The sequence below is a fragment of the Cannabis sativa genome, chromosome 6 (genome assembly GCF_029168945.1).
Source record: "Cannabis sativa cultivar Pink pepper isolate KNU-18-1 chromosome 6, ASM2916894v1, whole genome shotgun sequence".
NCBI lineage: Eukaryota > Viridiplantae > Streptophyta > Magnoliopsida > Rosales > Cannabaceae > Cannabis > Cannabis sativa.
The window spans coordinates 31857433-31875040 of record NC_083606.1 but is presented as its reverse complement, the minus strand read 5'-3'; the positions used below and the strand labels follow the sequence as shown (position 1 = coordinate 31875040).

The following is a 17608-nucleotide window of genomic DNA, read 5'->3' as shown; positions in this document are numbered from 1 at the left end:
ATCCTTCCATTTAGTAGCACCTTAAGGGATGGTATAGCCTTAAAGTTAAAGGCGAGGTTCAAACGAGGAAAGGCTTACGGTGGATACCTAGGCACCCTGAGACGAGGAAAGGCGTAATAAGCGACGAAATGCTTCGGGGAGTTGAAAATAAGCGGAGATCCGGAGATTCCCGAATAGGTTAACCTTTCGAACTGCTGCTGAATCCATTGGAAGGCAAGAGACAACCTGGCAAACTGAAACATCTTAGTAGCCAGAGGAAAAGAAAGCAAAAGCGATTCCCGTAGTACCGGCGAGCGAAATGGGAGCAGCCTATATATTATATTATATTTAATTATAATATAAAAGTCTAAAATTTTGTTAGGGGTATTTTGTTAAGAGTCTAAATTTCCCTTTTCAAATTATATATTATTCCTCAGTTTGCTTTCGATTTTGCTCTCGTAGAATCAAAACCTGGATCAATCGTTTCCACTATAGATATTTATCTTTTTCTTTTTTCAGACTTTCAGGTTCTTTCTTTGAACCCTAATTCCACTTTGGTTTGTAGCAGACGGATCCATGGTGTTTTTCAGGGCCGCTTCTTCGTTGTCCAGGCTTCGCTCTCGACTTGTAAGTTTCTCTCATACTCATTTATGTTTTGGATTTGGGATGTTCTAATACGATCATGTTATTTCTGATGAATATGTTTTGCAGACTGAGCAGCCAAACCTCAAGAATTCTGTCAGATGGCTTCAAGTTCAGAGCTCCTCGGATCTTGTGAGTTATTCATTTCTTCGTTCTTGTAATCTGATCTGATTAAGTGATTATATGATTTCGTAAAAGAATTTCAAATTCATCGCCGGGAATTGGCAATATTAATATTGCTCTCCGATTTCTTTTTTATTTATATTTTTAAAAATTTAATTTAACAGCATCCTTATAAACCCCTATACCAATTATAATTATTTTGTTATTATTTAAAAAATAAATTCGTTAATCAAAATCATTATTTAAGTTGTTAAAATTATTAGTGAAAGTGAATTCATTTTAAGCATGGCAATTGGATGGTAACAACATGGACATCATCATCCCATATAGCAACTTACATGAAGCTTGCAGTCATTTTCTTACTTTAATGAAACATCGTATTGCTACTGTTTATTACATGTCAGAGGTGACGAATGAGTAACATTTATACAATTTCTTATGGTCATTATTGCCCTTTTATGTAGGACCTTCTATCTCAGCTGAGGGAATTGATTCCTCAACAACAGGTTTGTGACTTTATTTCGTCTTGCTTCATAAAATTAATTCTCATTTGATAAATCCCTCGTGTTCTTCTTTTGATAATCAAATACCATATAGAATTTTGCTTATATTGGTGTTTTAGATCATAATTTGATGCAGTGTTATGGAACATGTCAATTAAAGTTCACATAGCTTTTTTTTTTTCCTTTATGCTGAACATTTAAAGATATTTTAAGAACCAAACTAAGAAGTTTACTGAATTTTGTATTATTTGGAGCTTTAAATTTTCTGCTTGTTTTGTTTGGTAACAGGAACGGCTGAAAAAATTAAAGTCAGAACATGGAAAGGTTCAATTGGGCAATATTACTGTTGATATGGTAAATACTGTTTTCTGTTTCTATGTTTTTAGTGTAAAATATTGAATGTTCATTATAGTCATAGAACTTTACAAGTGAAGATATAGTATCACGCTGCCAGGGTATCTTGTGTAAAATGTAAACTAACATATGTTACATCTTATGTATTTTTGAAGGTAATTGGTGGAATGAGAGGAATGACTGGACTGCTATGGGAAACCTCATTACTTGACCCGGATGAGGTATACACTTGAAATTCTGGGTTAGGATATTACATATTTACTCTGGTTGTGATGCAGTCAGAGTATATAATGTTTTCCTTTCTTCATTATGTATGTTTGTTTCTGTAGGGTATCCGTTTTAGGGGCCTGTCTATTCCTGAATGCCAAAAAGTTTTACCAGCTGCTAAGCCTGATGGAGAACCTTTGCCTGAGGGTCTTCTCTGGCTCCTTTTAACTGGAAAGGTATGCCTTTGCTGTTTTTTTTTTTCTCCCAATTTAAGAAGCATGTTCGGACAGTGTAATAGCAAATGAAGGCGAAAAACTCACCTGTTAGTGGCTAACATTACAAAACATGTTTACTCCAATTCAATTGAGTCTTGTGAAAATTGTTTCTACTAGTCAAATGTTGTGCTTAATATTGTATTCCAACCTTCAATACATAGCAAATTATTGTTGCTGTCACATCTACAAGTATTCCAATAATGTTTCTATCTTTTCTTTTACATCCCTTTTGGTCTTCAGGTACCAAACAAAGAGCAAGTAGATGCATTATCAAAAGAATTGCGAGCACGTGCAGTTGTTCCAGGTGCCATCTTATTTTTCTGTTCACTGTTACATTCTTATTCACTGTGGTCTGTGCTTGACTTGACTGTTTTAATGTAATAGTGCCATTGTATGTTTCATACATGGTTCAGAACTTCAGAATTTGTTGTGCTAGTGTATGTTTCATATACAGTTACAGGTTGGTCGCATTTATTTGCTGTTTGGAGTGAGAATTCATAGAATCTTTTAAAGACTGATGCCTTTAGCATTTGTATATTTTGCCTTGACAGCTTATCATTCTCTTAGATCATATAACCAGAAATAATGTGTTACTGCCGTTTGGAGAAATTGGTTGTAAACTAATAAGTATGTTTTGAAAGATTGTTCAGCGACGTAGATAGTCTTTGGTTATCAGGTTATAGCTATGTGGCTGCATATTGTAAAAGAGTTCAATGTATGCTATATTGTTCAATTGTACTTGTTTTATTTTGGTTTGTAAAAGTAAAACTAGAATCAATGTATGTTTTTCTCTTTCGCTGAAGATTTTTGTGTCCTACATTTGTTTGCCTGGCTGCACATATACATGTTTATTTTAGTCACGTTGATGCTCAGTTACATTCTATGGCTAGTATAGTGATTCTGTATCTCATGCATATATAATTATTGCAGATTATGTCTACAAGGCCATTGATGCTCTACCTGTTACAGCTCATCCAATGACTCAATTGACCTCTGGTGTTATGGCTCTTCAGGTTGGTGAATGGATATTCACTTATTTGACCATTCCTGGATCTGATCTGATTGACTTTATTCTTGGTTTTTATAGACGTACTAAAATAATAATATAAACTTTTTATATTTATTAAATATTTTATTTGAGAGGTGGTCAGTCATACACTTCTGACTCCTGTCTCTTTTTGGAGGTGATCTTCCTTTCTTTTTTTTTTTTTTTTTGAAAAAATAATATTGACTTAATTTTTCATTAATTTCGAGGTGATCTTCCTTTCTTATAAGCTAGTTGCAGATTGTATAAATAGCTAGTACTTGTTAGGGGAAAGGCTGTCTAGAGAATTGTTTTACTTAGGTCACATAGGATAAACCAAGCCTGTCGAAAGCTTGGAAAGTGTATTTTAATTCAATAAAGAAATCCAGAGGAGTTGGATTATCCAGCAACTTAATTCTTACTGTCTTGACAGAAAGAAATTCCTTTTCACATGTTGATGCTTTGTTATTGTTTGTTTGGTTCTATTCATTTCATAGGAGTAGCTCTACTTCTAATTGATACTACCTGGTACTTTGTCTGCAATTCAGGTTGAGAGCGAATTTCAGAAGGCATATGAGAAGGGTATCCATAAATCAAAGTGAGCTTCTTTGCATTGCTATGATTTTTTCAACCCAGTCAACTATGATTTTGACATGTTTAAATATTTTTAAATATTTCTTAGGTACTGGGAACCTACCTACGAGGACTCACTTAATTTGATTGCTCGAGTTCCTTTAGTAGCTGCTTACGTTTATCGAAGGTCAGTGAAGTGTATCAAATATAATATTAATATCCCAGTGACACTTTGCAGTTAGTCATTGATTAGCGCAGATGCTTTTACATCATCAAATGTTTGAGTATCAAACTATTTTAGGTGTTTACTAGTGTAAGAAGTGCATGTTTATACAATGTGCATGTGATTTTCTTTTGTCTTCATTATAATTTAGTTGTAAAAAATCTTCTGTCCATTGTGCTTATCATTTCTCTTGCATTTAACGTTGATACACACGTATTATGCATGGGCTTATGTTGAAATATCTCCTGATGTATCGGGATTTGATCACTTTTGATTCCTTTATTTAGGATTTATAAGGATGGAAAAATTATTCCCCTAGATGACTCTCTGGACTATGGTGGAAATTTTTCACACATGCTGGGTTTTGATGATCCTAAGATGCTCGAGCTTATGAGACTTTATGTTACCATTCACAGGTTTGTATTATAATCTTTCCCTAAGATCATAATTATGTAACATTGTAATGTCGGACTGAGTCTTAATTAACTTTTAGTCTTCACCAGTTAAGGATGGCAACTAGAGACAGGCTGACAGTTTTTCTTAACATCTACTTGCAATATGTTACAGTGATCATGAAGGTGGGAATGTTAGTGCACACACAGGCCACCTTGTAAGTTATCCTCCTGCTCTAAGCATTTTAATGTAAAAATGAAGTTTTCTTTTCCCTACTCTATGCCCTTATAGGCAGAATGTATTTCTTTTGGAACTTAAGTACTTGTATTACTAAACAAAGCTTTACTTAAAGCAAGTAAATTGTAGAACAACTACCAAAAACTTCAAAAACTATACACAGAAATTTATATAAAATTACAAAGGAAAAGAAAGGACTTATGAATTCGAGAAAGGAATATCTTTAAATTCCTTTACATTATGAACCCACATGCAATAATCAGTTCGAGCTCTCTCTTTTTCAAAAATTCTTTTGTTCCTTGATGACAGACAGCGGAACTTGTCATTATCTTCATCATATTCCTGAAAATTAGAGATGCAACTATTTCTTTTAGAGAACTTCAGCCAAATTAGGAAATCCACACAATAAAATCTCATATCCTAGCCAACTTTCTTCCCGAAACTGAACAAATCTGCCATTTCATTTTGTAAAGGACATCCTACTCAAGAGCTCTTTGTGGGACTCCTTATCATATTGCTACCCAGTTGTGGGACCACTTTTTAGGATAAAACAAAGTGAATGAAAGTATGCCTACCTCCTTTAGATTAATCTTTTAGAGAATTTACTAATATTTGGTTCACCAAAACTCTCTTCTTGGATTATCTTCCAATAGTATACCCTAAAAATTCAAGGCTATGGTACCAACTGCCCACCTAATATAATTTGCCTTGGGAAAAACCATGCCTTGCCCAGATTCAGACCCCATAAGTTGCTTTTAAGGCTGTTAGGAATCACAAGGTGTTTGGTGGAGTGACCCATGATACTTATAAATATTTCAGTATTCTCAAATATTTTCATTGTGGAACACCATACTCGAACATCCTCTTAATTGGCTAATTTGTGCTCACCAATCATGAGTGGCTCAACGCAAGAGACTCTTTTGGCCTAAATCATAAATGGCTATTTTGGCTCAATATTTGGACAGGTTTGGATTAAATAATGTCTACAAGAGTTAAGAAGCTCCGATCCTATATTTAGAATCATGGGATCTCTTTTAAAACCAATTGGTAATTACTGGAGAGACTCATGTTTTTTATAAATAGTTCACTATTCTCAAACATTTTCAACGTGGGAAAGTGGAAGCCATGCGCTAACAAAGGCTAAAAAAGATTTTTATTAAATTATGCAGTCTCTTTGATCCCTCTAAAAAGAACGGCGAATCATCTATTCAAAATTTTTAAATGTTTTACTTCTATTTTCTCTTCCTACTCCAAAGCCATGTAAAAAACATCTACTTCCTTGGCTTTATTTACTAATCTCCCCTTAAAGTAAACAAAAAAGTAGACAAAAGGATCCATGTGAACCTTTAAATTTACCCCTCAGTCTTCTATTCAGAAAAAATGAGTATGAAACTGAGACTAAACACCCCTATATCCACTTCCTCCAAATCCTCGGTATGTAATTATCTAATACAAAATTCAAAACTCAACAAAGATCATATGCTTTTCCTAAATCCACTTTGAAGTAACTCCCTTCTTCTTATGACAATGCTCTACTAGTTAGCAATCAAAGATACATCTTAAATCTGCCTTGTTGCAACAAATGCATTTCTTGTTTCACCCATGGTCTTACTACGTGCTTCTCTCAACCTCAATGACATCGATTTAGATGTATTCTTCTATAAGTTTGTCACCAAAATAATTGGTCTAAAATCTCTAACTTTGCAGGGTTTTTTCTTTTTTGGGATTAAACACCGTAAGTTTCCTTTGTTATTCCATGTGTATGAGACCATCCTTTGCAAATTTAACAAGTACTTCCGTTAAACTCTGTTAGGTCAACTTTTGCAAATCTCATTTCAACTTCTCTTTCCTCTTTCAATCTAATGCTCCAACTCCCTCGTCTTCATAACTGAAAGCTCCATAACTTAAGCTGTTGCTTCACAAATGATAGTTTCTTCATAAATTTAAAGCCCTGTCAACTTGAAACTCGAGCATCCGCCTACTTCATAAATCCGAGATTCTGCTCACTTAGTAGATTTAAAGCATGATAAATGTACAGCACCATAGCTTAAGTTGCTTCTTTGAAGGTTGATTGTTCCAAAACCTTATATTAGGATTCCTCCATGTTTTGCTGGTAACTAAGAGAAATCACCTGTCCTCCTCCAAGAATTCTGATTATGGTGTACTGATTCTTTCTCCGTGCTGACTTTGAAGAAAACTTCTCTTTCTTGTTTCCTTTTGCATTGTTGCCATCTGATTGAAAGCATTGCTTCTGTGTTTCCTTTGTAACACTTCATCTTAATCATTACCATTCAACTTCTTTTTTGGTTCTTGTTCAATTCCTACGATACCTCTTACCCTTCGGAATACACCATCTTCTGGCACGGTAATATGCCTATAATCTCATTTATCTTTATTTTATTCAGAAATATGCCTGTGACATTTCAAAATACGCTCCATTAAAGTAAGTGCAAATGGACTTACATTCAAGGTATTCTCAGCTCTCAACAGGATTTGAATGGCCTCAGTTAACCATTGTGCAGTGTTGAAAGAAATGATTAACTCATAACTATAACTGAATTTCTCATTAAGCGGTGAAGTAGTGCGGTTTTGGAATATTATTTATCTATTTGTTGGGCTAATTTTTAATTAGTTTTTCTTCCTTGACGGTATCTTTCAAATACAGGTTGCGAGTGCCCTTTCGGATCCTTACCTTTCATTTGGAGCTGCATTAAATGGTTTGGCTGGGCCACTCCATGGTTTGGCAAATCAGGTATTGCATAGAGTTTTCAACTGCCATCTATCTATTAGATTTGAAAGCATTCTGTTTAGTACTGCTAAAACTCATCAGTTGTTGTTGTTCCATTCATTCATAGTAAATTAAAAATGTTTTTTATTTTTTATTTTTAATACTTCTATTCTGTGATGATGTTGGCCACTTCCATGCTGTTTATATGCATTTTTTATTGAGACAATTATTGCATATACACATTAGTTGGTCTCCTTAAGCTTTGTAGTGGTGATACGATTGAACTGCTATCTTGTTATTTAATTGTTTCATTGCAACTTTGTCACATGCTTTACATAATCAAATTTAACTCGGATAAATGATCAAATTCTGTAATATCTCGAACCTCTACATTTTGTTATTATATATACATAGGACAGAATCCAAGAGGGGTAGTCAAATATGTTATATTATCAATGACGAAATGTGTTGTGATTATTTTTAGCTTGTTTTTGTTCATTTATTTGGCAGTTTATGTTTTAGTTGGTAATCCCCCACCAATCTTGCAGTCCTTCATTCCTTTTCCTCTACTCTTGAATTTGAACAATTTTTGGTTGCAGGAAGTTTTACTTTGGATCAAATCTGTGGTAGATGAATGCGGAGAGAACATAACCAAAGAACAGTTGAAAGAATATGTATGGAAAACATTGAATAGCGGAAAGGTAATGATAGTGATTCATGTTCAGTTACTTTTTGCATGAAATGTTTGAAGTTTGTCTATTATTTGATTTAGTGATAAGAGACAACACCCCTAGCGCCGAGCAGGTCACTTAAGATTGATAAGCAATTTTATGTTATTTAAGGAAAACAATAAATAAAAAAGAAATAAACAAAATCTTTCATTCATCATGTATGCAGTTATTCGCTTGATGATTTGGGCCTGTAAAACTATGTCCTCTTGTTCAGTATTATTCTATAACTCTTATTCTTCCATGTGTTTTTGTCTTTAATAAAATGCAGGTTGTTCCTGGATTTGGACATGGTGTTTTGCGCAAAACAGATCCAAGATACACATGTCAAAGGGAGTTTGCACTAAAGCACTTGCCTCATGATCCGCTGTTTCAGCTGGTTAATTTCCCTTCTGAATTTATTGAGAGTGCCAATGTTCATCCGATTGCCATTTAGCTGACATATTTTTGCATTAATAGGTTTCCAAGCTTTATGAAGTTGTGCCTCCAGTTCTCACAGAATTAGGCAAGGTAATTGATGATCCATCTTTTACTTGGGCCAAAATTATTTATTTAGAAAAGGATTCATAATGAATTGCGAAAAAGGATTCATCACGAATTGTAAAAAGAATTCATAATGAAAAATTAAGCATCTTTCTGAATTTTCTGTGGACACCAATAGCTTAAAAAAGCCATGTACATGGATGTTGATACTGCACTCTTAATATTTGCTGAAACTAGTGATATGATGACTGATCATACTTGGGGAATGTCTTGTTCTTTGTAGGTTAAGAACCCGTGGCCCAATGTTGATGCCCACAGTGGGGTCCTGCTGAACTATTTCGGTCTAACGGAAGCAAGGTATGTTTTAAATGGTGCCTAGAGTTTTTTCTGTTTTGTGGTTTGTTATTATAATGTATCTATTCTTAATTTTGTTAGGTATTTCACTGTTCTTTTCGGTGTTTCAAGGAGTATTGGAATTTGTTCTCAGGTTTGTGCTGTTCTCTATATCTCTACATTCATTGACAGAAATATTTGATTATCCATACATATACATGCATTAATATTTTTTTTTTTTTTTTATATATTATTAAGAACTGTTGTATCGTTCCATTTTTTGCTCAGTTAATTTGGGACCGAGCTCTTGGTTTGCCTCTTGAGAGACCAAAGAGTATTACGATGGATTGGCTTGAGAGTCACTGCAAGAAAGCTGCTTCATCTTGAAAGTTGCCGAGGATTGCACCATCATTTATTTGTTCAATAATAATTGTTTCAAAAAAACACCCTGGCTGAGGTTTTCATGTTGGGGCTGTAGAGAACTGCAACAGTTTAGTGTTAATTTTACTTTGTTCCCTGATATTTATTTATGGCTTCAAATAATAATCCTGCGATGAGTAATAATAAGGCCGAAGGTTTTGTGAGACTTGCATGCGTATAATATTTCTTTTTTTTTTTTTTTTGAGAATAAATACTTGTTATTATAAATTAATAAGACATGTCATTTTGTAAGGGAAATTTGACAATATATGCTTAAATATAGCATATATTGTTTTAATATACTATGTAAAAAAAAATTAAAAAAATACTCTCCAATTAATTATAATCCCAATTTTACCCTCCCCATTTCAAACTTTCACTCTCCCTCTAACTCTCAATTTTCTCTCTCTCTCTCTCTCTCTCTCTCTCTCTCTCTCTCTCTCTCTCTCTCTCTCTCTCTCTCTCTCTCTCTCTCGCGTTCTCACGCAAACCAGACAGCCCTAACCCCAGTCACCGGACCACCCCTCACTCACTGGACCACCCACGACACCCACCCCTCACGCAAACCAGACAGCCCTCACCCCACTCACGGACCACCCCCTCACCACCCGACCCTAGCATCCAGAGGAAATCGCGAAACCCATCTCAGACGACATCGCGAACTCTTCGAAGAAGAAATCGTGAAACCCCAGACGAGATCGAGAAACCCCCATTCGCGACACCCCCAAACGAAACCCAGATCCAAAACCTTAAAAAAAGGTATTTTTCTAAACTTTTTTGTTGTTTCATTACTTTTTCTTCTGTTTGTGCTTCATTTTAAAGTAATGTAGTTAGTTTAGGTTCAATTTGTTTGATTTCGTTTGAATTTCATTGTTTTGGTATATTTTCTGGTTTTTGTGCAAAATTTGCGACGTAGGGCGACTATGTTCACGACATAACGCGATATCGTCTAGAAAAGTTGGGGATTTTCTGTTAACCGTGGTTTTCACGACGTGTTGTCGACATACTAGCGACATAATTAGCGATATTGCATTTAGTACTTAGGTTTCATGATTTTTATCGACTTGTATGTGTGTTTGGCGACATGTTTGCGATATATTAGCGATATATAACAATTATACATAGGACTAGTTTTGCATCCTCTTTTTGTGTTTAGCGATTCATTAGCGATATATTAGCGACGTATTTGGCGATTTGATTAGGATTATGTTTAGCGATGTATAGCGACATACAGCGACATGTTTCGCGACATACTTCTAACAAATTTGTTGACAATTTTGCAGATGGCTCCTGAACTTAAACTTCCAATTACCTCTCATTTCACGGGACGTCTTACCTATCGGGGTACAGATAGGTTCAGATATATCAAGGCCAAGTTTACTGAGATGGATTTGGTTGAGACGATGAAGGCTAGTCCTTTCGGACACTTTTGGGAAGGTTTGGAGAGTTAACTTTCTCCGGCGCGTTGGTCCACAGCCTCCTCTTACGAAAAATGAAAGTGGACACAGAAAAGGAGGATGAGGTTTGGTTTCATGTAGGGAGAAATGACATGAGATTCGGACGGATGGAGTTTGGACTCATTACTGGCTTACCTATGGGTAGTGCCCCTACAGACGAGGAAATACACGCCAAGTCCAACGACCATCTAGTTCGGACTTATTTTGAAGGGAAGAGTTCTGTTCAGTTGGACTCCCTTATGCTCCAACTTGAGAGGTGCGAAGATAAAGATGATGCCTACAAGCTTGGACTGATCGCTTTCATTGAAGGTGTATTAGTATCAAAGGAGGGCAATGTCCAAGTTTGGCCTGAGATGTTGAAGTTTGTTAACGATCTCGACTTCTTCTTTAAGTATCCGTGGGGCGAGCGCGCTTTTCGTAAGCTGATGGAGACATTAGGAAAGAATATGCAACATTACAAGGATAATGTTGACAAGAAGAAGGGGAAGAAGATTGCTCAGGAGGCAAAGTACACAGTTAGTGGCTATGTACCTGCCTTTCGATCGGGCATACGAAGCAATTGAGAAGTTGGGGAAGAAGTATGCCTTTGCAACGGGACCAAGTTCCCCAGAATGTTGAGCTGGAAAACACCGGAGGGCCAGCGGGAACAAGATGTCAAGGCAACCGACATTGCACTGTTATTCAACAGTCGGGTATGTTTCTTTACTGTTCTGTATTTTATTTAAATTTATTGAAAATGAACATTCGCGACATTGTTAGCGATATGTTAGCGACATTATGCGATGTCGCAAAAGAAATTGCTGCATCGCTTATCGCGACATATGTCGCGACATGTTATCGACATGTAGCGACATTGTGCTGCTTTTTGCAATTATCATAATTTTTGACTTCTTTTCACAGTTTTTAATTATTCTGTGTTTTCTTTTTTGTTTCAGTTGGTGGTGAAGAAGTGCTTGTTTCCCCGGCCCAGTGAAGAGGCATACTTCAAGAGTATTAATGAGGGTAGAGCCCCTCTTTGCTTTGAGATGGACGTAGAACAAACGGTGGACGTTGATGGTACACAGGAGTCTGTGTTTGAAACTCAAGCGAAGACCATCAACGAGGCCGTGACAAAGGCAAATTTAGTTCCACCACCACCGGCACCTGAAGTACACGAGCCATCTACTTCAGCAGGTCCTTCTGCTCCAACCAGTACAACTGTGGACACTGACCTTGTAAAGAGGTTGGATAGCATTGAGGCCCGGATGGAGAAGCTTGAGTCCCAACAGGAAGCCGTCATGTTGGCACAGACGGGGTTAGTAAATAGCCATCTCAGTATGAGGCGGTCCTTCACAGAGAGTCAGAAAGATCTGAAGGAGACTCTACGGGCTAAGATGGACGAGTTGATGGCTATGGTAAAAGGAGCGCCCACACCTGGAGAGCCCACACCTGCACCGCAAAATGAGGAACAACAGGCGAGTGATAACGAAGATGTCTTCCCAGAAGATTGGGAAGCAGATGATAACGAGGCACCGTAAACTCCATTGGAAGCAATCATCACGACCATTGGGGATACACAATCACAGGACGAAGTCCTACTTCTACCTGCACCCCCAGAAAATGTGCCATTTGTTAGGAAGAGGAAGCCGCCAACGTACTTGAACGACTACATTGCGGAAAAGAAAAAGAGGCGAGTTCTTCCAGAGAACGTAGACCCGGAGAGACCAGCAGACCGTAGATTGCTTCGTACGTTCAAGAGGTGGTTGATTGGAGACATTCCCAATGCTCGACCTAGGAATGTGCACACCGGTGTTGGCGATGTGAAGTTCTTCACAGTTTTGTTTCTTAGGTCGGAGTGGCTTCACGATGATGTAAGTATTTAATCATTAATTAGTATTTTTGATTTTTTTTGCAACATTTTATTGTATTGTCGATGTGTTAGCGACAATGTCGCGACATTTTCGCGACATTGTTGCTGACACAGAAGTTTTTTCTTTCTGTTTTATTTGTCGACATGTCGCGACATTGTCACGACATTCTCGCGACATGGTCGCTTTTTTTTTACGTTCTGTTTAACGACATGTCGCGACATTGTCACGACATTGTCGCGGCATTAGACAAATTTATCTAACGACAATGTTCGCGACGTTTCGCGACTTTATTTACGACATTACTTAATCTTCTTTTTTTTTATGCAGCACATAGATGCCATATCACACTTGATGAGGAGGAGACGCCATCATTTTCCAGAGTTGTACCCTCAGCCAGGTGTGATTTTGGACACAACACTTCCACAATGCCTCATAGGCATTTGGAGCTGCCAGGCAGTGACAAGTACGTTCGAATGGCCAGATGCGGTGAACCAGTACTATCTGGGTATGGAGAGCCGTTACATGCCATGTTGGAAGGATTTGAACTTCATATACTTCGTCCTGTACTTCGATCATCAAAAACATTGGGTTGCTGTTGAGGTAGATATTGATATGTGGCAGATTCGGGTGTACGATAATGATTTATCATGCACCACCGACGCACAGTTTGATGCCATCATGCTACCTTGGACTGAGTTGTTTCCACATCTGCTGAGGTCTACTGGCTATTATGATCAAGTCAACAACAACATTCTGAATGTGGACTTAGGGGACAGTAGCCAACTCAAATCAATGCATGCTAGACGCATGCCAAGTGAGGTGGTTCCCCAAAGTAAAACAAGGTATTTGTTAATATAGTATATTATTATTTCATTTGCCATTACTCTTTAAATGCAGTTCAGTCTCTAAATGTGTTTATTGTTAATTTTTCAGTGGTGATTGCGGGGTGTATGCACTTGAGTACATCGAACACCTCATGCTGAATCGGTCCTTGGACAACATTACAGACGATAGCATGAGAATGTTCAGAGATCGGTGGTGTGTAGACTTGTTTTATCAGAACTCAACTTGGTGAAATATAATTTAAAAGGGTTGTAAATTTTTTGTATTATAGACGATAGTTGTTTTTAGTACTGTACAGTTTTTATATATGGAAAAGTGTTCAATTTAAAAACTTTTACTTACATGTCGCTACAAAATCGTTAACATGTCGTTAAATGTCGAAAATTTTTAGTTTTTGAGTGTTTGGTTTCATATCGCTAAAGCACCGCGAACATGTCGTTAAAATGTTGATAGTACAATCATTTTTTGACTCTTCAGTTGATGTCGTTAACATGTCGCAATTATGTCGCGAAACGTCGGTACAAAAGACGTTTCCACATTAAATGGTAATTAATGTGACATTTATTATCCCGCCTAACCAACTACTTGATTATGTCGATAACATGTCGCTCTGTGTCGCGACATGTCACGAAAATTGCCCAGATTGCTTTGTGCATGACAAACATGTGTACAATTGTGTAATTCAATTTTTACATTTATTATCCCACCTTCCCAACTACTAGTTTTCTCTATAAAAGCCAATTGTCTATCTCATAAGTTACACATATTTTCTTAATTTTTTCCCTCTTAAGATAATTCTCTTAGCAATGTCTACTAGAAGGAACAAGGGCAAATATCCGATTCTTACTCCTGAAGAGATCAAGCAGGAGCCTGATTGTGGGGAAATTACGCCTCAAATGCAAAAAGTGCTTGACGACATGAATCGTTTTGAAGATGAACGGCTTATGAACGAGTGGAGGTTTCTAAAACTTGAAAAAAAATTTAACAAAACAGGTGTATGGCCGGCTCCACCACCAGGGTTCCCCGAAGGCTGCCGTCGCTGCAAGTTAGGTTATTTAAATGGTAAACAGGTGAAGCCTGGATCTCTATGCAAATATTGCAAGGCTACATGTCGCTTTATGTCGCAAATGTAATCGTTAAACGTCGCTAAATATCGACTTTTCAGTGAATAAATAAAAGTTACATTAATGTCGCTATATGTCGCTAACTTAATCGTGAAACGTCGCTATTTTTTAATTTTTTCCAGAATTGATAAAAGTTCTTCCTACATCGCACCATGTCGCTAGTGTAATAGTGGAAAGTCGCAGTTTTTAAATTTTTCCATAATTGAAAAAAGTTCTTCCTATATCGCGACATGTCGCTAGTGTAGTCGTGGAAAGTCGCATTTTCAGGACCTTGTCCAGAATAAAATAAATTTCCAAACATGTCATGAAAGTGTCGCTACATATCGCAAAATGTCGTGAAATGCACAATTATATACAAAAATCTGAGATAGTGAGAGTAAACAACCACATACACAGAAAATAATGTCGATAAAACATAGTCATACATAAAAAAATACAAGTAACATGTCATAAACCATAATAATAATAATGCATGCAATTTCAAAACGAAAAATGCTGCTCAAACCCTGGCCTTGCAAGTAGCTTTGTTGTGTCCCAATGCGCCACAGTTTGAACATTTGCGTGGTTCCTTGACTTTTTGACCGTTCGATGGAAATCGGTTAGTCCGTAGTCTTCCTGCATTGCTCTTTCTTGGACGACCTACAGGTTTCTTCTCCACTGGTACACCGATTCTTATGTTCTGCATGTGTTCTGGAAGCACCCATTCATCCTCCTCGCCCACAACATTAATTGTTGCATCGTAAGTATTCTTCCACGTCTCCTTTGTGTAATAGGGGGATGACAGAGCGTAGACACTGACATTCTGAGTAAGCGCTGCAGCACATGCATGGGGACAAGGAATTTTCAACAATTGGAACATGCCGCAAGTGCAAGTTCTCTCAACTAAGTTCACATCTCCGCCTTTTTCAAAGTCAGAACCGTCAGCACCTCTTCCAACATTAAACAATTGTGCACCGTTACGTAGGACACTTCTACGTCTACCATCCTCGTGTTGCTTTATCAAATCTTCCTCAAAATGAGTTGCCAAAGGGGTAACACACTTACTTGCCTTCTCCAGACGGTTAGCAAACCAATTTTGTAGTGTGAACCTTATGAACTCAACTAGAGTAGTTATTGGATATGCCCGGAATTCTTCAGTCACGTTGTTAAGGCTTTCTGCAGCGTTGTTTGTCATGATGTTGTACCTGTCTCCTAGACAATAAGGACGAGCCCATTTTTCTAATCCTATATGTCAACATAAGCAGCGATGGGAGGATCCATCTGTCGGAGCACCTGCAAATGTCTATCACATTCCCTCTTCGACCATGCGTAAGCGGCCAACCATATTTGCGTGTTACATACATCAGTCTTGAACTTGTGGGTGACATTCATAGAAATATGTTTGTAGCATGCACAGTGGCATGCTTCGGGGAAAATAACCTCGACAGCATGTTCAATGCTTTGATGCCTATCCGATACAAACACTAAGTTTTCAACCTCCCCAATCGCTTCCTTTAACTTCTGCAAGAAATACTTCCAAGAGTCATGATTCTCGCTGTCAACAATTGCAAAGGCAATCGGAAACAGTTGGTTATTTGCATCGTACGCTACAGCAACTAGCATTGTGCCCCCAAACCTTGTCTTCAAGAACGTGTCGTCGATACTAATCCCAGGACGACAAAACTTAAATCCCCTCCTACAAGCAGCCAGTGACCAGAAACAGTACTTGAACCTGTTATCCTCTGTGATAATGTCTGTAATAGTACCTGGATTCTTCTGTTCCAGCACGTAAAAGTAACTGTAACTGACTATAAGCTGCTGCTGGCGTACCCCTCGAATACATAAGTCCCTTCTCTCGGCACCTCCAAGCCTTCTCATAGCTCATCTTGATCCCATACTCCTGAAACATATCCCTTTGTATGTCTTTAGCTTTGTACTTAGTTCCATCTGATTTGAACTTGTTCTTAATGAGGTGGCCAACAACCCACGGTGCTGCTTTACGGTTATCAGCATGTCTAGAATCCAGGCTACATGTGTGTTCGTTGTGGAATACAGTAACCTCAAACATGTCACAACGTGCCCTCTTCCTCCCCCTCACTCTCCATTTGCAATCTGAACCCCTGCAAGTTGCATAAAAAACATCGGTCCCAGACTTCTTCACCATGAACTCAAAATTCATTTTCAATGCAAACCTTCCAACCACATTTTTCAATTCAGTCTTATTTGTATACAGCTTGCCAACATATATTTCCCCTGAATGTGTACCAGTAAAAGAAGTTGTATAAACATTATTTTCCTCTATGTCTTCCCTTGTCCACACAATAGGTTTGAATTTTGTACAAACTTCAAAATCAGATGGTACAGTACTACGAGGAGGACACAGGCGCCACTGCGGTGCCTGGTGTTTCGTGATTTTCACTCCGAGGGGTTCTTCTTTCTTGGTCTTTCCTTTGCTCCCTTGGACGTGGTGGAGATGGTGGAGGTAGTTCTAACCTTAAAGAAGGTACTTCTATAGGTTCATGAACTTCCAACTCCGCATCACCATCCTCGTTCAAATCTACTATAGGATCATTGTTGTAAAATGCACCATCAAACTCATTGAACTGGTCAAATCCATAGTCAACCCTATTATCGTCCTCTATATTAGTAGGGGCCTGCTCATTCATCCCTACGGCTGGATCTGTTTCTGGGACAAAACTCCCAATAACACTTCTTGGGAGGACAGTTGGCGGAGTAGGCCCCAAAAGCGCATGCCTTTTAACCTTAGTCACAAACAGTGGCAGCAAGTTCTCCACACTCATTTTTGCCTTCATTCTTAAGAACAATCTTACTTGACTATCTTTCACTAAAACTTCTGGCGGTATCATATTGCCTTTCATGTACATATAACACACCTCTATTTTCAGTTCATACACAATAGGGTCTATATCCAATTCTTCATACAAAATATCATTCATCTTTTCTAAAGTAGTGTCAACCTCAAACATTAACATCTTACTTTTGGGATTATTGAAAATCCAGTTGAAACCTTCAACTGCCCAAGCCCCATCATATAGTACAACTACAAACACATTCGAATCTGCAAACCAAAATGACCACAAATTATAACAAACCAATATGTCGCAAGATA

General features: G+C 37.6%; 4 protein-coding genes across 4 annotated transcripts; 3 read left to right on the top strand and 1 right to left on the bottom strand.

Annotated features, from left to right (window-relative positions):
- The first annotated feature begins 342 nt into the window (after positions 1-342).
- Positions 343-9391, top strand: LOC115724911 (citrate synthase, mitochondrial). Its single transcript, XM_030654283.2, has 19 exons — positions 343-606; positions 691-753; positions 1209-1250; positions 1536-1601; positions 1757-1822; positions 1931-2044; positions 2324-2387; positions 3014-3096; positions 3656-3705; positions 3790-3867; positions 4191-4319; positions 4471-4513; positions 7199-7285; positions 7861-7962; positions 8261-8368; positions 8449-8499; positions 8756-8829; positions 8908-8959; positions 9094-9391. Exons 1-19 carry the CDS (start codon positions 556-558, stop codon positions 9190-9192), a joined length of 1422 nt encoding a protein of 473 aa, XP_030510143.1. The 5' UTR covers positions 343-555; the 3' UTR covers positions 9193-9391.
- A 1326-nt stretch (positions 9392-10717) lies between these two features.
- Positions 10718-11245, top strand: LOC133039234 (uncharacterized). The gene has a single exon (XM_061118078.1). The coding sequence runs from the start codon at positions 10718-10720 to the stop codon at positions 11243-11245; it is 528 nt and encodes a 175-aa protein (XP_060974061.1).
- Positions 11246-13000: 1755 nt separating this feature from the next.
- LOC133038834 (uncharacterized) lies at positions 13001-13807 on the top strand. The gene is made up of 2 exons (XM_061117214.1): positions 13001-13374; positions 13466-13807. The coding sequence occupies exons 1-2, from the start codon at positions 13040-13042 to the stop codon at positions 13605-13607; spliced, it is 477 nt and encodes a 158-aa protein (XP_060973197.1). The 5' UTR covers positions 13001-13039; the 3' UTR covers positions 13608-13807.
- A 1191-nt stretch (positions 13808-14998) lies between these two features.
- Positions 14999-15673, bottom strand: LOC133039233 (uncharacterized). Its single transcript, XM_061118077.1, has one exon. The coding sequence runs from the start codon at positions 15671-15673 to the stop codon at positions 14999-15001; it is 675 nt and encodes a 224-aa protein (XP_060974060.1).
- Between the last annotated feature and the right edge of the window lie 1935 nt (positions 15674-17608).